General features: G+C 40.9%; 1 protein-coding gene across 1 annotated transcript; it reads right to left on the bottom strand.

Moving 5' to 3' along the window:
- Positions 1-283: 283 nt before the first annotated feature.
- fgd6 (FYVE, RhoGEF and PH domain containing 6) lies at positions 284-19,548 on the bottom strand. Its single transcript, XM_068307390.1, has 21 exons — positions 19,331-19,548; positions 15,630-17,688; positions 12,739-12,850; positions 11,286-11,353; positions 11,179-11,209; positions 8,668-8,819; positions 7,251-7,407; positions 6,971-7,058; positions 6,127-6,177; positions 5,985-6,043; positions 5,838-5,909; positions 5,308-5,376; positions 5,118-5,201; positions 4,066-4,145; positions 3,857-3,959; positions 3,633-3,776; positions 3,442-3,544; positions 2,688-2,782; positions 2,426-2,554; positions 2,196-2,344; positions 284-1,922 (listed from the first exon to the last, which is right to left on the bottom strand). Exons 1-21 carry the CDS (start codon positions 19,338-19,340, stop codon positions 1,880-1,882), a joined length of 3,858 nt encoding a protein of 1,285 aa, XP_068163491.1. The 5' UTR covers positions 19,341-19,548; the 3' UTR covers positions 284-1,879.
- Between the last annotated feature and the right edge of the window lie 80 nt (positions 19,549-19,628).

Raw genomic sequence — 19,628 nt, 5'->3', positions numbered from 1 at the left:
GGAGAGACAGAGAGAGGGGAAATGGAGCATAAAGCCACAGAAACACTCAGAGCTTCGCCTTCATGAGTCACTTAATAAAAATATCTCATCTCTCAATCCAGCTTTCTGATTGTCTGCTGAAAGCGAGACCCATGAGATAGATACATGCAAAAGTCTAACAACCGCCTCCCACATTAATCTGCCTGCACTCAGCAATAAAGTAGTGTCAGTGGTTTACGGTTCTTTCAGACGCTGCGCGTCATTCTTGGAACAAACCAGGAACTTAACTCAGGAAGATGACACATAAGTTTACATAAATTTTATTAAAAACTGTTGCCTGACAGTTTAGAAACATAGTTTATATGAAACTCTAACTCTGAAAGAGTAGATGCATACAAATGGTCATAATTAATGTACAAACATGATGAAATGCATGCTCATGACTAGCATTTCCAGGCTGCTTCGCTATGTCAAATCTAAACAAGGCACACAAGATATTGTATGATGGCAGCAAAGAGCTCCAATGACGGCATCAACTGTTCTATTTTTTCACTGGAAAACACAATTTGGGTTTTTTCAACTGTGAAATCAACATTTATCCAAATGGTGTAGTGCAACACATGGAAACTTAACCAAGACCGAAAACAAATTTAATTCATAAAGCTACGAACCCAGAGTACCCTGGCTAGAAAATGAGTAGTCACACAAAGTGGATGCTTAGATTTTTCCTTATTTAGTGAGGATTTTCAATCAGAGCACCAATGTTATTGTCAAAGTTATCTCAAAACAGGAGATATAAGGCACAATGTCAGTAAAAACCAGCATCAGCATTCAATTTATTGTCATTCGTTTGAGTATTTCCTTAGAAATATAGTTCATGCATACTTTCCACAGTATTTGCTCATTAAAAAGCCCCTTTTCTGTAAGTAGTTCTCTTTTAAATTAAAAAAAAAAGGTTTGATGGAAAAAAATTTCCAAGCAAACTCTCACTTCAAAAATAATCGGCAACCTGTGCTTCAAACAATAAATCATCATATTTTATAAATATTAGCTCATGGCTTTGATATCAAAAAATGTCAGTGTTACTCTTTTATGTTTATATACACAATTTTACCCTTTACACACTTCTAATGGGGCTAAATAAGAATTTTAATGGAAGGAAAAATATCTACAATAATCAAGACATTTCCAGTTTTCTCCAGGATTCTGTTGTTTAATCCATATCTTTGTGCTAATTTTTTTTTAAAAAAAGGGGTAAAATCTCTTATCCAGAGAGATTAAACTAAAGAGCAGAGCATTGGCTTTCTGTTTCTTTGTAGGAGCCGGATTCACAGTAAAATTTAACTGTATTACAGAATTAAATTTCTACAGCATCAGCAATTCAACGCTTCCAGATGACACATCTGAAACTGTGCCTTAATAAGATAACTCTTTGAAACTACAAAGTGTAGACAACATCGATAAGCTCAAACGAAGGCGGGAAGATTGGCACATTTTCTTTCCCAAACATATAATTCCTTCATCTGTTTGCAGTTTAAAAAAAAAATTCCTACACTTCCAAGGATTTCCGAGGGCTTTCTGTATCCTGAAAACGGTTCTGCTTCACTTCCACACACATGCTTCTGGACCTGACCGTTGACCCACAGCTGTGACAATCTATTAACTGTGACCATCAATAGCTAGAAAACATGTTTGGAGAAACAGAATCCAGTTTAGTGAGGGGAAAGCAGTCTGGCTTTCCACATGTGGTTCGTGGTGCTCTGAAGTGGAGTTGTTTGTAAAAGTCCATCCAGAGTCCTTCCTGAGCTGGTGACCTTTGACCTGACATTAATCAGGGGTCATAAGATGTCTATCAGCTGGCTCCAGGGCTGTGATATGACTTCACTGCTGTAAAACCAAGTTACTGTTCAAGAATCATTGCCTCCTGAAAGGCCTCGATCCATCTAAGAACAAAAATACAGAAGAGAAAATTAACTAGCATTCAAACAAGTATTACAACATAGTTATGATCCCTATTGTGATTTTATGAACTGCATAGACCGTTTTTGTTTGAAATAATTGAAATGAACCTCTCTTAATTGTTCGTTTTCTTTATTTTCTGTATTAAGTTACTGCTAATGCTCATGGTAAGACAAATGATGCTGGGTATTGCATGTGCAAATCTCAGCAAAGTCAGCTTTAATTATGACTTCAATGTTTAGACTTTTTTTAGATACCTTTGTGCGGTGGGGATATCGTCAGCTTTAAAGATGTAAAACAGCGTATTTTTGTGATACAGCTTAAACTGCAGCTTTTGGGCCGGTCCATTCTTCTCCTCCCTGAGGAAAAACCCGAGCAAAGGCTGACTTTCCAAGGCTGCAACATCCTAGAGGAAGAAGTAATACGTCAAGCAAAAAGTCGAGAAGCTACACAGATTCGAGTTAAAACTGACACACAGTTTGGGTACCTCACTGGCAGCGTAGGTGTACAGCACTTTATTCTTAATGACAAACCACAGCCTCTTCCATTGCTTCTTGTTGCCTTTTGATCTGTTTAAGTAGCCACTCATGGAGGAGTTCTCCGTGTTGGCAGAAACCTGGAAGAAAAAGAACACGAGGAGCATAAGTTCTTTCACAAGCTCTCTACATGAAAGATACAAAAATTCTTAAGTGGAACACCAGAAAGTACTCAGCAGATTGAGACCACGAATGTTGATGTGTGTCTCTTGCCTCTTTTAGTGCAGCAGGAATTTTCTTCTGTTTTCTTGTGAAGGAAAAAGCTCCAGATTTGATAGGAGACACTGATGTTGAGGCACAGCGGTCACCTAAAAAAAAAAAAAAGTTTAATTAATAATAAATAACAATGAACAAGCAGACAATGTGTTTTTACCATAACTTAATATTCCATATAGCGCTTATTAAAACATGTGAAAATAATGCTTCTTATCATCTTACTTGTGAAGATGAAAAATTTTAAATAAATCACACAAATATTATCTTTTAATGTATCTTCTCAAATAACCAAAAATAGTTCTTGCTAACAGTGCACAGAAAGTAGTATATTTGTTGGGGATAGATTTGAACAACAAACTGATTCGTTTCAGATTAGAGTCTTTAAGCAGGATCACAGTGTGATATTGACTTGATATGATTTCATGTGTCTTCATGGTAATGAAATTCATTAATGTGTGAGTTAAGAACTCTTCTGCCAAAAACATGCATGCCAAAAAAAACGCATGGACAAAGCAGTCCAAACCATCTAGTGGTGAACATGATGCAGCATTTGTTTTCTTTCAATGACAAAATTTAAGGAATTTGGTGACAAAATCTCACAATGCTGACACAGTTTAAATTTTTTGTGCCCATTTCAGTATATCTGCATCAAACTTTAAGGGGGTCCTTTTGGCCTCTGCCCGAAGCTTTCCACCAATTTTCAGAGAAATCCATCCAGTTGTTTTTGCGTAAACCTAAAATTTTTACTAACTGTTCTCCTGCAGCTTGGCAAAGCAGTGATCACACACACGTGCCGGCTGGTTCTTCAAATACTCCAGGTAGTACTTATTGGCAGAGCATGCCTGACACACCACCTGTTAGAATGCACATGCGTTGTGATGAGAAATTTGTTATTAAATAAAGACCTTATGCTGAAATAATGACACTCATAACGGTACATACCTTGCCACAGGCGCGACAGTGGTGCCTCCTCCATGTGAGGGTGAACTCGCAGGTACAGATCATACACATGGTGGCCCTCAGGTCGGGGATCCAGATCGGTGCTTTGGAACCTAATAGGGCACCGCTGTCCACAACGCCCTCCGCCTGAGTTGGCAGAGATTGAAAGTAACACCGACACACTCAGGCCGAATAAATTCTCAGATCCACACAGATTCACAACTTACCTCCTCCTGACTTCGACTTGATATGAATGTTATTTTCTTCTTTGTGTAGTCGTCTATGGCCTTTGCAATGGCTTCCAACCACTCGTCTCTCTCCGTGGCAGAACTGCAAGCGTAAAACAAATCAGTGAACACCACAAATTCTAGTGTTTACAGTTCCCATTGGGCAAAATGTGATGCTGTATTTGATACTGCTGTTACTGAGTGCTGACCTGGCAGACAGGATGAAGGAGCGTTCAACACTTTCAATGTTCAGCTCATTCTGATAGGCCTCCTGGCTGGGCTTACTCACCTGGAAAACATACCATAAAACCATAAATAACAGAATCCAATACTTGGGACGTTTCAAAGCTGGAGTTGCACGCTTGCACAATTAGCTAAAAATCCAATAGAGAACTTATTTTATTTTGAACTGTAAAATATTTATGTAGGGTATCTGTAAAAATATAATAACATCTTATACCTTTTTATTACCTCTAAAATTGAAAAAAAAAAATCTAAACCATTAATGCAGCACAAGAAATGGTGCACTGTTAGTTTTTCTTTAATTTGAATGACACTGATTATGCACCAAACTTAATGTTGATTAAGTTTGATGCACGATAGCAGAATGAACAGCGTCGCCCATAATGTCGTAAACATGCAAGCTAGTGTGGATGCTGTCATTTAAGAGTGCAAGTGCAAGGGGTGGAATGAGACACAAAAATAAAATGGAAAGTTTGGTCCAGGTAGCCCAATCAATCAGAATCACAATCAATAAATAACAACTAATCTGAGAATCAGAATTAGAATTAGCAGTGGCAGCAAATAATTGGATAATTTTTTCCCCCTGTAAGCTAAAACATATGCAGACAAACATTATATTGCCCAGTTGCAAAATTTAATGCATTTAATGAAATGGTGACTGTCAAAATATAAAATAAATAAACAAAGAACTAATGAACATAAAACACCTCTCCTCGTAAAATTACAGACATCTTAAAATTAACAAATTAAAAAATATATTGAAAATGCTTGAATAATCTTTAAAGGACTGTGAATGAAACTTAGCAACTGGTGAGCCAAAACTGTGCCACAAACAAACAAAAAAAAGGATGAAATTTATAAAATAAAAAACAACATTTAAAAAAAAGACCTTGTTATTCATACGAAAACAGCCAGAAAAAATGGGAATAATCTTTGTGATTGAAAATAAATATAAAAAAATAAACAAATTGAAAGTAAAGGATTTAAGTTAAAAAAAAAAGACTTGCGTGTCTCTAACCTTCATTCCAGCCAAAGAGAGGGCACTGTTGAGTTTATACTGGCCAGACTGGACCGGAGTGGTGTACATGAGTGCATCATTGAACTAGATGAAACAAAGAAAAACAACAACACATCAGGATGTTTTTGGAAAGCCTCCAATACAGAGAAGAAAACAAATGGACAAAGGCATTTTTTCCTTCACTGCCCACCAGGAAAAACATCCGCGGCTGCATGACTTTCCTGGACAGCTTCATGAGAGTTCCCTCCTTCAGGAACACCTGTGAACAAAGACACGTATGATTCAAACAGGCTGCATTTATTAACACCTGAAGTGGATTAATAATATTTTAACACGAGTCTAAGGATTTGCAGACCATATTGGTGACAACAAAAATTCAAAACGAGTATAAATATAAAACGCCAGCCAGGACAGGTTAGATTTAATAATGTGTCTCATGTGATGGAGAAATAAATCAGATGATTGGAGTGAAATGCTGCATTTTTTTCAGGGAACACTAACTGTGGAGGAGTGTAATAAAAAAAAAAGGTTTATTACAACCATTCTGAATGCATTCTTTAAGCGTAGGATAAGGAAAGGTATTTAAAAAACACCACCAATGGCATTCCACAGATTTCTTAAAATAGTTACAGCTCTGTTAAAAATCTCCACATTGTGACAAACGTAAAAGGTTATGAACTTGATAAATTTGCTCCCGATATGCTCCATGCGATGACTCACCCTGCCCGGCTGAACGATCTCATGGTGACCGTTGAGACTGTACTGAATGTGCATCAACTTCTGAAAGTTATCCTGAAACATGACATCAGAGAGGTCAGGAGAAGCTGTAGGAGAAAAATAAAAACTTTGTGCGCACTGAGGTCTTACCCCTTGTTTCATTATGTCATTAGCATGGTTGGCCACTTCTTTAACGATGCTGAGGGCAGCTGCATGGGTAGCAAATACCAGTATTAGACTCAATATTAGGCTCAAAAATGATTACTCTGGAGCTCATTGTGGTTTATCTGACCTTGTGTGTCTTTATAATCCTCAGAGTCTTCTGGGAGGTTCTTCAGATAATCTGGAAAATATAAATTTGCTGAAGGAAGTGGATAGTGCGCACCGGTTAAAGAAAAACAAAATGACAAAAACGAAAAAAGAGTGACATTCACATGATCCTAAAATAGTTTATCATCACAGTTTAACACAAACTTTCAGGAGAATCTTAAACTGGTTGTCTATAAATCAAACATGGCCTTCCGTCTACAGTTAGGAAATCGAAAGATGAATATGCTTGAGTAGAAAATTCATTTTAAGGTAGAATTTGACACATGGCTGCTTTTAGCACAAAAATAAAACACAAACTCTGACCCCAACAACACAAAGAAAACCTAGCGATCCATAGACATGACCATTTAACCAGGAACAAAGATTCTTTATATTTACATGGATGAGATGCTGCCTCTACATTTATACCAGTTCTTGACACCAGATGGCGCCAATTTAACATAAAAGCCTGATAAATAGCAGCGCGACATACCAAGTCTTCGCCTCTTAACACCTAATGTACAGTATAAATGAATACCAACCTAGGTGATTAAATAGTAAATTATTCCTCTCACATGTAACGGAACATCATTATGAGTTCACCCAGGCTTCGTGTAAATTAATGAAGTGTGGGTCAAATTCCATATTTTCTTTGTTCAGAAAAAGCATTTTAAATAGTAAAAACATGTGATATCCACTGCAAGTCAATGTCATTCAAAATGTGACGAAGCAAGTCTGAGTATTGGTAAAATGATTTAAATAAAAGAGACAAACAAATCAACTTTATTTTTGCTTTGTAAAACAGAACAAGAACTTAACGTGTGTACCTGTGAGCAGCAGCTGGTATTGAGGGATTCTCTGCACCGGTTTCAGCAGGTAGTGTTTTAGAGCCAGGCTGGCACATCTGGGACTCGTCTGGGAAAAGACAAACAGGAAGTGATTTCTGCACATAAACACAAAAAAAATTAAGCTTCCATTCAAATACTTGGATATGAGTGGAGCAGTTTGCTGGCTGCCACTTAAAGAAATTTTAAAAAGTTCATACAATACAGTATTTGATAAACGCCAAGAGCAACAGCAAATGGTCAACGCTTTCAGTAGTTCTACCTCAAACTCTCTGACGACAGCAGCAAAGCCGGTGTTCTTCCTGCACTGCTCATCCAAAAGAGCCACATTGTAATCGAACTGGCGGATGTAGGTGGAGTACATCTTCAGGTAAGGACCCTTCTGGACAAAGATGTCTGACAGTCTCTGGTGATCGCTCCTGGGACCAGGAAGACAAATAAAAAAAAGTGTGTCCATGAATTATGGTTTGGTATCACAATAGTAGATGTCAAAGTATATCATAAATATGATGACCACATTTCAAGAGTTTCCCTAAAACAAATTTCTTTCACTCATACCTTATTGTATATTGTGTATTTGTTGCTTATTAACCGTAGAGCAACACAATGAATGACTGAACCAGGAAACTGCTTTGCAAAATCAAACACTGACAATGGCTTGGATAAGGACTTAATCATTCATCTTGACCAAACCTGTACATCCACTTCAGCATTCTGCACCAGAGAGAATGGAAAATCATGAAAGAGCCCACACACCCTGAACCCACCCCCACTCAATATCCTCCCCCCAGGCTGTGGACAAGCTGCCAAACCCCACGACACTCCCTGGACCCATCCCATCAAAATAACTTCCAGACCTCCGTCCAGGAACTGTTTTGTTTATGCAACAAAAGTCAGTGTTGCAATACTCACATCTTATTATCTTACTATTTACTTTATACATACATTCATATTTGAAACTAAAAACAAGATTACCAATTGTTTATCTTTATTTAAATATGAAAATATAATAATGTAAATAGTTTAAATAAGGGTGTGAGTCTGAGTGTTACTGTAACTGGTTGTGATGATTTGGCTGCCTCACAACAGTGAGCAGCTGGAGCAGCAAGAGAGGTCATGTGACCCGGCTAACAGACACCATTAAGGTGCACTGAAACACTAGTACATCACAAATGTCCTTAAGTCCACAAAAAAAGTTCTTCAAGGAGTCACAACTCTAACTGCCGCCCGAGTAATATGCTTTTTGTTTAATCCTTCTATCTGCAACAGTTGCGAAGATATTTGGTGGACTAACTAATGGACGGATGAACGGACGAACACACCAACGCTGACAATCACAATACATCACTGCTTTGAAGCAAGATGTAATAACTAAAAATATTTTTTTGTAGAAATATTCAAATTATACTGTTTATGATATTAGAACTTTCAACAAAACTTCAGTTTCTGATTTTCAACCCTTTCTGAAGAAAAGAGGTTTTTTTTATTTCTTCATGTTATTTTTGACATTTGTTGTCTTTCCTGAATGACGGTTACACTGCCCCCCTACGGCACCTTGTGGTACTGCATTATTTAGCTTTCAAAGCTCAGATCAAAATTATTTTAGACAAATCTAAATCCTTGAAATACTTTCATGCGCATCAGTTACGAAACAAACATTTGCGTAAATTTGTGTTTACCAGAGCGCCACCCTCTCCTCCAGCTCCCTCAACAGGTCTCTGTTCAGCTGGTACAACTGTGGCAGGTAATAAAGGATCTGGTTGAGGATCCGCTCATCCACCACCGGCTTTCCGTTCAGACGCGTTGCCTGGGCGACAGCATCCCGGAAGTCCTGAAGAGGCAGAGGTTGAATGACATCATGACATGGCAAGGACACACACACACACACAGCTGTACGGGGTGTGGCGATGACAACATGCTGTAATGGAGTTTTACGGCAACACCTGGTTATCACCTCATAAACTGAGAGTCCTCCACACCTATGTATGCACTTCACAACACACACCAACACACACAGCTGAGTCAGCACTCTTGATTTCGTCCAGCCTGCCAGTGCACACATCCAGCTGGAAGGAAACGGGGTGGCGACGCAGGATCCCCATGTCCTGCTCTCTCTCTCTCTCACACACACACACCCTTATATCCACTAGTTGAATTGATGGTAACGTTAAACCCGATGACAAGCGTAGTTGATTTATCAGTGACATCTGTTTCAGATTTATTCGATCATTCTGTACGTAGAAATAAAGTCATTTTTTGTTGGGTTTCTCTTTTATCAATCAAGAAATCTAAAGGTCCAGAGTGATCTGTTACTCGTTGATAAATGCATTTTTAAGTTCAAACAGTCTTAAACACAATCCTTACTCTCATTATCTTGTAACACTGAACTGTTATAATTTTTTTAAGAGCTCGATCTGAAGGAGTTGTCAGATGCCCATATAACCACAGCTTCCCAAATTCAAAATGCAATATAAAATGAGGTGCAAATGATTATTCTGACCTATAAAGCTATCACTCGTTCATTTATAATATATATTTTTTTAATTTTCAGTCACCTCCAGATCTTCTGGTGAAAAAAAACCCCACCTTAATATTCAACTTTGTTCACAACTAACTATATAAAAATTTCAAAAAAATGTAAACATCAGCTAGATGACTTCCATCAAATATATGGACACAGTCACCAGCCCATGCACAGCACACATGCAATACATATTACACACACTCACGCAGAGGATCTGAGGTATGTGTGGGTCTGGAGGTCATCTCAGGAAGCAGCTGCTGCGCGGCCGGGCCGTCCGCACAGACACAAGAATGCGATCTGACCTCTTTTCTTGGACAGAGCTCTGCGCCGCGCCCCCCTCCCCCATCAGCCACCGGACATTTAACTACCAGTCCTGGGTTTTAAAAACCCAAAGACACAGCTGACAGGTGGACCCTGCAGCTTCAGGGTGGTTTGCATGAGCACAGCCACCTCGGACTCCAGGACTTACGTTCCATGTCACACATGTAAACACAGGCAGAGCTGTCAGAGGTGATAACTAACCGAATAGATGCATTCAAACGACAGCATTAGGAGAGAAAACACAGAAACTGCTTCTGGGTTTTGTTCAACGTAAATATTTGCATGACTGTCAAACTGGGATCATTTTATGGGCCCCATCGTTTTCAACCGCAGTCGTCCACAGACAAGTCCTCCATGTCAGCAACCAGATGTCAACCAATCACATGATCCCAGCTGATCTAACTTCATTCTAAACAGAGAAGTGTACAATATCATGATGGGTGAAGACGCAGAGGTTAAGCACATTTATTTGAGACAAATCTATCTGAGCTTGTGGTTGACAGGACCTTTGATGGTCATTCAGAAAAATAAAGATAGAAAATGTTTATCATTCTATTCTGTAATTATCAAGATAAGAATGTTAAAGTACTGGAATCAGGATTTTTGTAGAAAATCTCATCGGAAAATTTACCTTACACGTTTGTTTAGTACATTATCAGATTTTTTTTAAAAAGTGACAATTTTGCTGTTCAACAAACATCCCCCCAGATAAATTTAATCTCTCCTCAACAGATATATTGCTGCTAGCAAGAAAGGACAACAATTGTGTGAAAAAATTTACTTTTGGCTTAAGACTACTGTCTGAACAACATAATACAGTAACATTCTATTACTGCATTATGTTGCAATTTTCAGCACACTCATAGATCAGGAACTGATTTCAACTCAGCAGACAAACTACACAGGTCATCTGAACAGAACCAGACCAAACATCTCCTACAAACAACTTAACAACATTTCTTCTTAATTCAATCGGGCTTTGTTTTTCTTGAAGGAAAACCCATTTCCTTTTTGCGTGACACTGTTCTCCTTAATGAGACTGATCAAAGCGCCGCCTGCCTGTTTGTGGCGATGCGTTTACCTGGCCACCGCCGCCCCCGGGAAACCAAAACCATCCAAATCAGCAACATAAAAACCCTCTGCTGCAAAACAACAGCATTATTCACTGCTGAGTGGGCCCTTGAGCAAAGATAGCATCGGCCAAGGCCTCATTAGTGGAAGTGAGCTTTTGATCACCATTCGTGACAATTGTGGCATCAGAGCGGGTGACAGAACACACAGCACGATTTGTTATGCTGAACTGTTCTCCTCTGAAATGTTTCTCTAGAATAAAGAAGACACTTACTATGTGCAGGAGCTTCAGGACATCCACAAACCTGATGAAAAAGCAGAAAAATATCAGTCAAAAGACTGAAAAGCAGTAATATAAATCTCCTGAAACACTCCACTCACACTTTCTCCGAGCTCATTATCTCCTGGGCGATGTGCACCACCTTCTTCCTCTTCATCTCATCCTCTTGCTGAAAGAGAAGAAAGACAGTTGGAGCTTTGCCAGAGAGACGCTAACAAAGATGAATTTCCTTTAATCTGATCACTCACAGGCTCGCTGAAAATCACCATGATCGCTTTTCCTTCTGTAAAACCATCAGGATTGAGTTCTAGAGCCGTCCAAACAACAGCGACCTGTTCCCTCTCCCTTCTCCCCTCTCTCTCTCTCTCTCCTCGTTCTGATTGTGTGTGTTGTTGAATGGTAATGAGGAGGGCCTCTCGATGACTTAATTTGGACAGTGGCCTTGGCCCCCGTTTTACTGAACTGCCCTACTGGCCCCAGCGGAGCCTGTACTTCTGATACCCTGGAGCTTTGAGTGGCATCAGACGCCGGCGCTGACAGTATCATGAGAGGGTCACACAGGACGAAGGAAAAAAGAAAAGATCTCATAGAGAGCTATTTCTGAAGCCGTTCTGCATTTGCTTACCACCCACACACACACCCCCCCCCTTTCAGCACACACACCCTCTCATTGAAAGCTGTGACAGGAAGCAAACCCACTTGGCAGCAGAGGTGTGCGCGACCTCCAGTGGCGGCAGTGGCAGTTAAGTCACGGCAGTGATATGAGATTAATCCAACGTCATCCCGGCATCACGCATAATTTTCTTCAACATTTGGGGTTACATGTTAAAACTATTGAAGTATCAATACTTTTATGGTACCACACATTTAGTACAATATAATATCTATATTTAATTATATTGAAAGAATGAAGCTAAAAAGAAGATTTTCATTCCAGTGCTCTACATAAAGAAATAATCCAAATGTTTTAGGGTGTGAGTTCAGCGCCGATTTCAGTGAGTCAAAGCATATTTAATGTTTATTTAACCGATATGTCACCATGTGATAAGAGAGGGGAGTGGAACTTGCATTGGAAAGTGTGTGTGTGTGTGTGTGTGTGTGTGTGTGTGTGTGTGTGTGTGTGTGTGTGTGTGTGCGTGCGCGTGTGCGTGTGCGTGTGGCTGCATATAATCCTGGTCGATCAACTCAGGAAAGCAAGGAGAGGTAAGAATTGCAGAGACACAAAGAGTCTTGGTGTCGTCATGGATACACAATTTATAATACAAAAATGAATACGACATATTATTAATTTAACTAATACCAGGTGAACTCACAGCCGTTTCCAAAAAAACCTCTTAAAATCCATCCCATTCAAATCTCCACCGTCAGGTGGGAGTGATGAAATGCGACCACATCACACCAGTTCTACATCCTCACACTGGAATCACCGTCTGTATGGGACTGGCCCGTATTACCTGCCCCTGTTTGTAATGAGGTCATCCTGAACGCCGGTAACGACGATGACATAATGACTGAACAGCCCTCAGGCATCAGGAAAAGGTGGTAATAGATTACCTGTCGGTCTGCCTCGTCCAGGTGCTCCTTGCTGGAGCTGGAGCTGTCGTCCTCTTCATCTGAACTGTGCATCTCCTCCTCCTCTGAATGGACATCCTGTGTCAGCCAGCCGCTGCTCATGAAAGAACAGACAAGAGCGACTGTCATCAGGAGGAGGAACACGGTCACACACACACATACCGATACAACAGCCAATGGGAGCAATTAGACGTTCACTATCTTGCTCATAGACACTTTAAGATGTAAACACAAGGGGCCGGGGGCCTTCCCGATACGCAGATGAGACCTCTACTTCCTGAGCCCCCCCTCCCCGCCGGGCCCCAAAAACTGTTTTTGTGCAACTGTGTGCTGAGTCTTAATGAAATTGCTGTCTGGCAACATAAACAAAACCAGACAGCTCCACTCACCAAAAAACGTTGTCTGCAAGCTCAGCACAAGCAGCAACATGTGTTAGTGTTTTGCATGTGTCACCGTTGCTTTAATCTCGCTCTCATCATCTCTCGCTGCAAATGAAAGCTTTCTGATTTTTGAAACTGACGAAATGAGACTCCAGAGCAGGAAGAATTCTTGTGTGTGTTGTTGCCTGTCCTGTGGGTTGTCTGTCCTTTCCTGCGCTGCTTCGCTCACAGGCAGGCAGAGATTGTATGTGTCGTATCTCCACTAAAAGGGAGATTGCTTAGAATAAAAAGGAAAGACTGTTGGACCCCAAAAATTCTCACATTTCCTTTCACTCTCATCAGCAATACCCTTCTCTCTTTCTCCACTTCCTTGTTTTTCTTATGTGGCCTCCTGACAGTCTCTTTTACCCAAATAGCAGCACACACTCGCGCTTCCTCAGCTTCTTTCTCCCTTATTCTTCCTCTATAGTGAAGCATTCCAACACAGTGGGTCAGGCACAGAGTGCCACTTGTTTACCGCCTGGGGATACTTACATAAACCTAACAAGCTCAGATGCCTGAGAAACATGGCAGATTCACTGGCACCCTGGAAACCACTCTACATACCAGACAGCATTAAGGAGTGGGTCCACCTTCGAAGGCTGTTTTCGCAACAGCGCATTAACTGTCAGCTAATGTGACCTCGACTTCCTCATCGAAATAATCAGGGCCTGCAATCAACAACAGAGCCTAGCAGAGTAAACTTAAGGCGATAACTCTGCTAGCATTTTTCCTGTTAATTACTGTAATATTAATAAGGACAGATCAGTTATCAATTAAACAACACAAAACAAACGTTATATTCAGGTTTACTCTCAAAGTTACACTAAATAACATTCTGACATTAATAGATTGAATAATCAAATGTAATGTTAATGGGGTTGCTTGTGTTTTAGCTCCTTTCAGCACATTGTTTTGGTTTTGTAGACCGCATCTTTTATGTTTTTGTTTGTTTTCTTTGTTCTGTTCAGTGTTGAGAAATGCTTCGCTAAACCCGATGTAAAAATTACAGTACAGATACAATGGTGCAGTGAATTTAAGACATATTCACCTGGTGACCTAAAAAGCAAGTCCAAAATTATGATTTTATTTGTCTGTTTTGTGTGTCAATGTCAATAAACATCACTTAAAAATGTTTAAAAAAATAAAACAAATTTTGCTGCATTCAAATAGAAAAAAAAATCAATGAAATGAATATATTTACAAAAACTTCTCTACTCTTTACATACATTCAAGTTCTTTAAAAAATATACTGAATTAATATTCTGTGTAAATAACAGTGTTTTTTACACTGTGTCCTTTTAAAATTCAACCTTTTATTTGATGTTTTCCTAAAATACTTCCCTCGGCTTAGCTTTTCCACTTGAGCACTTTTCCACGGAGAATTATAAAGAATAAGATTCAATTCATTAACTGGTATGAGGGCTCGGTTCCCTTCAGATCTTCTCTCAGAGACGGAGGAGAAAAATGGAGTGATGGGGTTAGGAAGAGGCTAAACACAGTGCGAGGGCGGACAGCCTGAGCAGGAGGAGGGTGGCGGTTGCTGGAGATTTATTTTCCCTGTTCTAGAGTGCTGTGTGGCGTTTCTGCGATTCTCAGACATTTCCTGCCCTGGCCACTGAAAATAACCCACAGGAAAACAGGCTGACCTGCTGCACATCAATGCTCTATTCAAATTCAGCGCCACTGGCTTCAAAGCTGAATTTCATACTCTTGTAAACACAAACCACTCTTGTCTCCTGTGCAACCTGTGGCACACAGAAGTTCAAACACCAGAACAACGAGTCAGCAGAAATCACAGCAGGCTTCCAAGTTCTTCTTCCTCGATCAAAAACACAGGTAGACACTGATGTTCAGCTAATCTGTTCAGTCTAATCTGGACCAAAAAAAATTTTCACAACACCTGCTGGATCACCTCAGAATGAAAACCATGAATTTCCTCGCTCCTTAATAAAAATGTAAATTATCATCCATTTGTTTTAATAACCAATTACCTGAGGAAAGGAAATTACTAAATATATGCTGCTTCTTGAATAGCAATTTGATGTTTTTGTGTTTTATATCACTGTACATTAACTATTTAGAGGTATTCAAATAATAGAACTCAAACAGGGACACCCTGATTGCCCACCCTGATTGCTTGAACCCAATGTGTGACCTCTGCACATGCTGTTCTCTATTTGTGTCTCATCATCTCTCTATTTATTTAAGAAATGAATAAAATGTATTGTTTCACAGACTACAGGGACAGCTGTGACTGTGGGGCAGGGGGAAGCAAAAGAACAAATAGGATGACAAGACTGAAGTAGTTTGTGAGTAAATATTAATATAGAGTTGAGAGTTATGTACAGATTAAATGCTGAATTAAGAAACAGTTTGGGGAACACTGAAGCAACACAAGGAAATACTGGAAACGTGATTAGCAAAAGTGCTTAGAGATGTCTAAATATTTACCTCTCATACTCATGGTCCTGGTATCTGTGGTAGGGATCCTGCACCTCATAGATGTCTGAATCGGAGTCATGTGACCAGCCCAGCCTGGCGCTGTGAAACGGCAGGTTCATGTACTCTGGGATCTCCTCATACAGCGGGACGTTCTCATACTCCACTGATTCCTCTACTCCTCCTTCTCCACAAATATCAGCCTCCCCCAAGCAGCTCTTCGGTCGCTCACGGCTTTTCTCCCCCTGGTTTGGCTCCACGTTGGTACAGTCCAAAGACTGGCCTCCCTTGGCCAGTAGCTTTGGCAGCATCTTGACAGACAGCCTGAGCTCCATCAGCTTCCGGAAGGAGAGGCTCCTCTTTTGAGAGTCGGATCGGGTTGCCAAGTCAGCTGCAGAGAAGGACTGTGCCCTCTGTTTGCCCCCTAGAACTGGAACTCTGCTCTTGGGTGGAACGCTGCTCCTAGTGGGCATCTGTCGGCTGAAAAAGGTCACGCAGGGTCGGCTGAAGCGCCAGGCGGTTTTCTCCAGAGGAGGCGCGGGCAGCTCCCTCATTGGGGTGTTTGCGTGAGGAGGTGCGGGAGGGCAGAAGGAAGGTGGTGGGGGCGCTGGCAGGCTGTGTCTCTGAGGTTTTCTGGGTGGTGCTCTGGGTGACTGCTGATCCTCAGCAGAAAAGGCTTTCCTTGTGTTAGCAAGAGGAGGATGACAGCCCAGTTTGATCTGTTTTGGGAGGCTGTGGGCTATGGGGTAGCGCTCAAAGTCCCCATACCCATCCTCTTCATCCTCCTCCATCCGGTGCTCCTCATTCTCTTTCTTGTGGTTCATTGAGTCAGGTCGTGACAGCAGGATCAAGGAATGGGAGGTGTTTTTGTTCAGAAAAGAAGGGATGTGGGCATTTCTTTGAAGGCGAGGTGAGAGAGAGGTCTGACGAGGAGGGGGGACAGGTGCGTTGATCTCATCATTGCCCAAACCTGAGTCTTTCTGGGGTAAAGGCTCATCACATGTGTCCCATTTGAGCTCCTCCTCCTCTGAGGTGAGAGACAGACCAGTTAGACTCAGATTCCTCTCAGCCTCCTGTTTGGGATCCGCTGCCACCGGATCCTGCCCGCTGCTCTCCACGCCATCCTGCCTCACCAGGGCTGGCTTTTTAGGTTTGCGTGGGTGAGGGACCGGGAGTGGCTTGCTGGGAGCAGCAGGGACGTGCAGATCGGGGTGCAACCTGGGGGGAGGTACGGTACTAAATGGTTCACTGCTCTGTTCTAACTGAAAAGACTCCACAGAGGACCCATGAGGAGTGATGCTGTCTGCAACATCGCAGGCTGCCTTTGAGTCTGTTAAATCTGTGCTTTGGGCCTCAGTCTGTGCATCACGTTTTGAAACATCAGGTTCAGCAACAACACCATCCTGATGTTTTATAGTTTCTGAAGATTCCCCCTTCTGCCCCTCAGTCCTCTGTGCCTCTTTGTTCACAAGTACCTTATCCAGGTGTCTCTGTCTTTGAGGTTTATCCCTTGGCTTTTTGCTCATCCCCCCACCTTCACCCTTCCCCAAATAAACCCCCTCCTCCCGGTGTTCCTTATCCTCTTGTGGCCTTGTCCCTGCTAACCCATCTGTAGAAATCCCATTCTGCAACACCTCCTTGTGCAAATCACTCCCACTCTCAGTCGTACTTCCATTTTCCAGACGCCGACACTGGGAAAAGTCCTCGAGCCCACAGGAGCAGGTGTGAATAATGTAATCCGATTCAAGTTTGTTAGAATCCGATATAATCCCATTTTTGGAGTTGAGAAGTGAGAGGCTTTCACCCAAAGCCTCCTCCTGTTCCTGACAGCCGATAAGGGGGACACTGGGTTTGGGTGGTTGGGGTGAAACAGGAGAAGACAAGGTAGTGGATTTGGGAATGCATGGTTTGGGGGCAACAGCCGGTTTTGTCCTCTTGAGAGTAGCAGGGGAAGGTTGAGAGACGACTGAGATCTGGGAGAGAAGGTCTGGTTTGGGGGCGATGGGTGGGGGAGAAGGTTTGGTGGTAGCAGGGAGTTTAGGTTTGGGAGCTAATGGAGGCTTCTTCACACCTGCACATAAAGAAAAAGGTTCATACAAAAAAATCAGCAACAGTATTTTCTCACACTTTGTTCCACGTGAATCAGACAACAGCATATTTATCCCACACCTCACTGAACGTGGGTAAAGACAGCTGCAAGTAGTGGTTAAACCTCAGGTCAGCAGGTCAATCTCAGGATCAGAAGGAAGAGAAACTGAGCGGTGGGGTAGCATGTGAAGTGAAACTCAATGATCATAACAAAATTTAGACATTTTTGTCTTATCTACTTATCAATACGGATTCATCATGCAGTAATTTTATAATGAATACGCAGTGACGGACTTACATCTGATCTGTGTCAGCAGTTATACAGTAATAATGCTATATTAGTGTCGGGGTCACATTTGAATTTGTAACACATTTTAACGTGTTTTGTCATGTCATTTGTTTTCCTGTTTTATGAACGTAAATGCTGTCATTCACCTGAAATCACATTTATAGAAATAGAATTGCCAGGGCTTCTGTAACATTGGAGAATGCCGAGCCAAATGAGATCTATACCTTCATCTAACTCTTGTAAATAAAGTTTACATAAGAAATAAAAACATTGTATCTACATTTATTAAAAAATAAATAAATTAAAAAAAGCTGTGAAGTGAGTATGTAGGGATTATTTTCCGCTCCACCGGGTAAAACTCGGCTGACCGACACCACGAGAAGTGGAGTCATCGAGCGGATGTTCCCTACCTGTAGGTCCCCGCCAAACTATGTTCAAAAATAATAATCATTATTGAGCGCAAATTATCACGCAAAGTTATGGTAGTTAACGATTACTACTGATCAAAAAGTCGTTTTATAATTCGGCGTGCAATTTGCATTAAAAAAAAAAAAAGTCTGACATTATGAAGTAACTCAAATGAGGAGCAACATGTAGCATGGATGGCGGCGCGGTGAGCAGAGGAAACAGTCTGACCCACGATCCTGCTTCTTATTTCACTGTTTATCCATAAGCCGAATTTGCCAGTGCATGATAACGATACCATTAAAGTTATAATATCGTATCCAATGAGATATAAACCTGTATTTACAACCGAAACAAATTTAAAATGCCATTTTAGTGGATTTGGCCTTGTGTTTTTGCTGTAAAGGGCAACACCATGCAGATGGAGTAAAATAACCCACTTATTACACAGAAAATGAAAAATACATATGGCCCATGAAAAAAAATGGTTATGTATTATCCGCTTTCGGTTAATTGTTAACTATTTTTTTAAAAGGTTTACTTTAAAAGGTTGTATAGTGATCGAGTCCGACTCGATGCATCAGCAGCAGGACAGATGTTTTAAGACAAAGGATTCAACCCCGTCCAGCTGCAATAGTTGTAATAACAAAAGGAAAGGGACATTATTGTTTACGAGTCAGGACGACGTTTTAGAAAGCACTCATACTGAAACCTGGCCACTTTCTACCTTTTAAAAGCTGTTATTTAAGAAAAGCTGTAATCAAATGGTTCAGTAAAAAAACAAAAGCCCGTTTGGTCCTTGAAACTGCAATGGTCTTCAATTCCTGGGAATAAACTTAAAATGTGTATGTGTTTTAGTTTTAGTTAGCCACAAAATGTGATTGCACAGCAGGATTTTGTTGAGAAAAGTTAGCTCCCCCACGAAACAAACCTGTGCTCATGACTCCCGACTTGCTCCTTTCTCCATGAGTATCTATATTTTCAATGGAATTGCGGGACAATCTGCGTTTTCTTCTCCTTCAACACCATTGTCAGTTTAAAATCCATTTCAGAGATGAAACATGCAAGTCCATCGTTTCTGTTACTTGTCTCTCCAGTGGATGCACGGATTAAGTCTTAGCCCCAGTTACTTTTCCATTTTTCCCAAAGTTTTCAGCCACGGTGTGTGGCTGAAAACGACGTCAAGCACAGCGCAAGGAGATGCAAAGTTCCGTTTAGGAATTTAAAAA

The sequence above is a fragment of the Antennarius striatus genome, chromosome 22 (genome assembly GCF_040054535.1).
Source record: "Antennarius striatus isolate MH-2024 chromosome 22, ASM4005453v1, whole genome shotgun sequence".
Lineage (NCBI taxonomy): Eukaryota > Metazoa > Chordata > Actinopteri > Lophiiformes > Antennariidae > Antennarius > Antennarius striatus.
The sequence above is the reverse complement of the archived record's forward strand: the minus strand, read 5'-3'. Positions and strand labels throughout refer to the sequence as shown.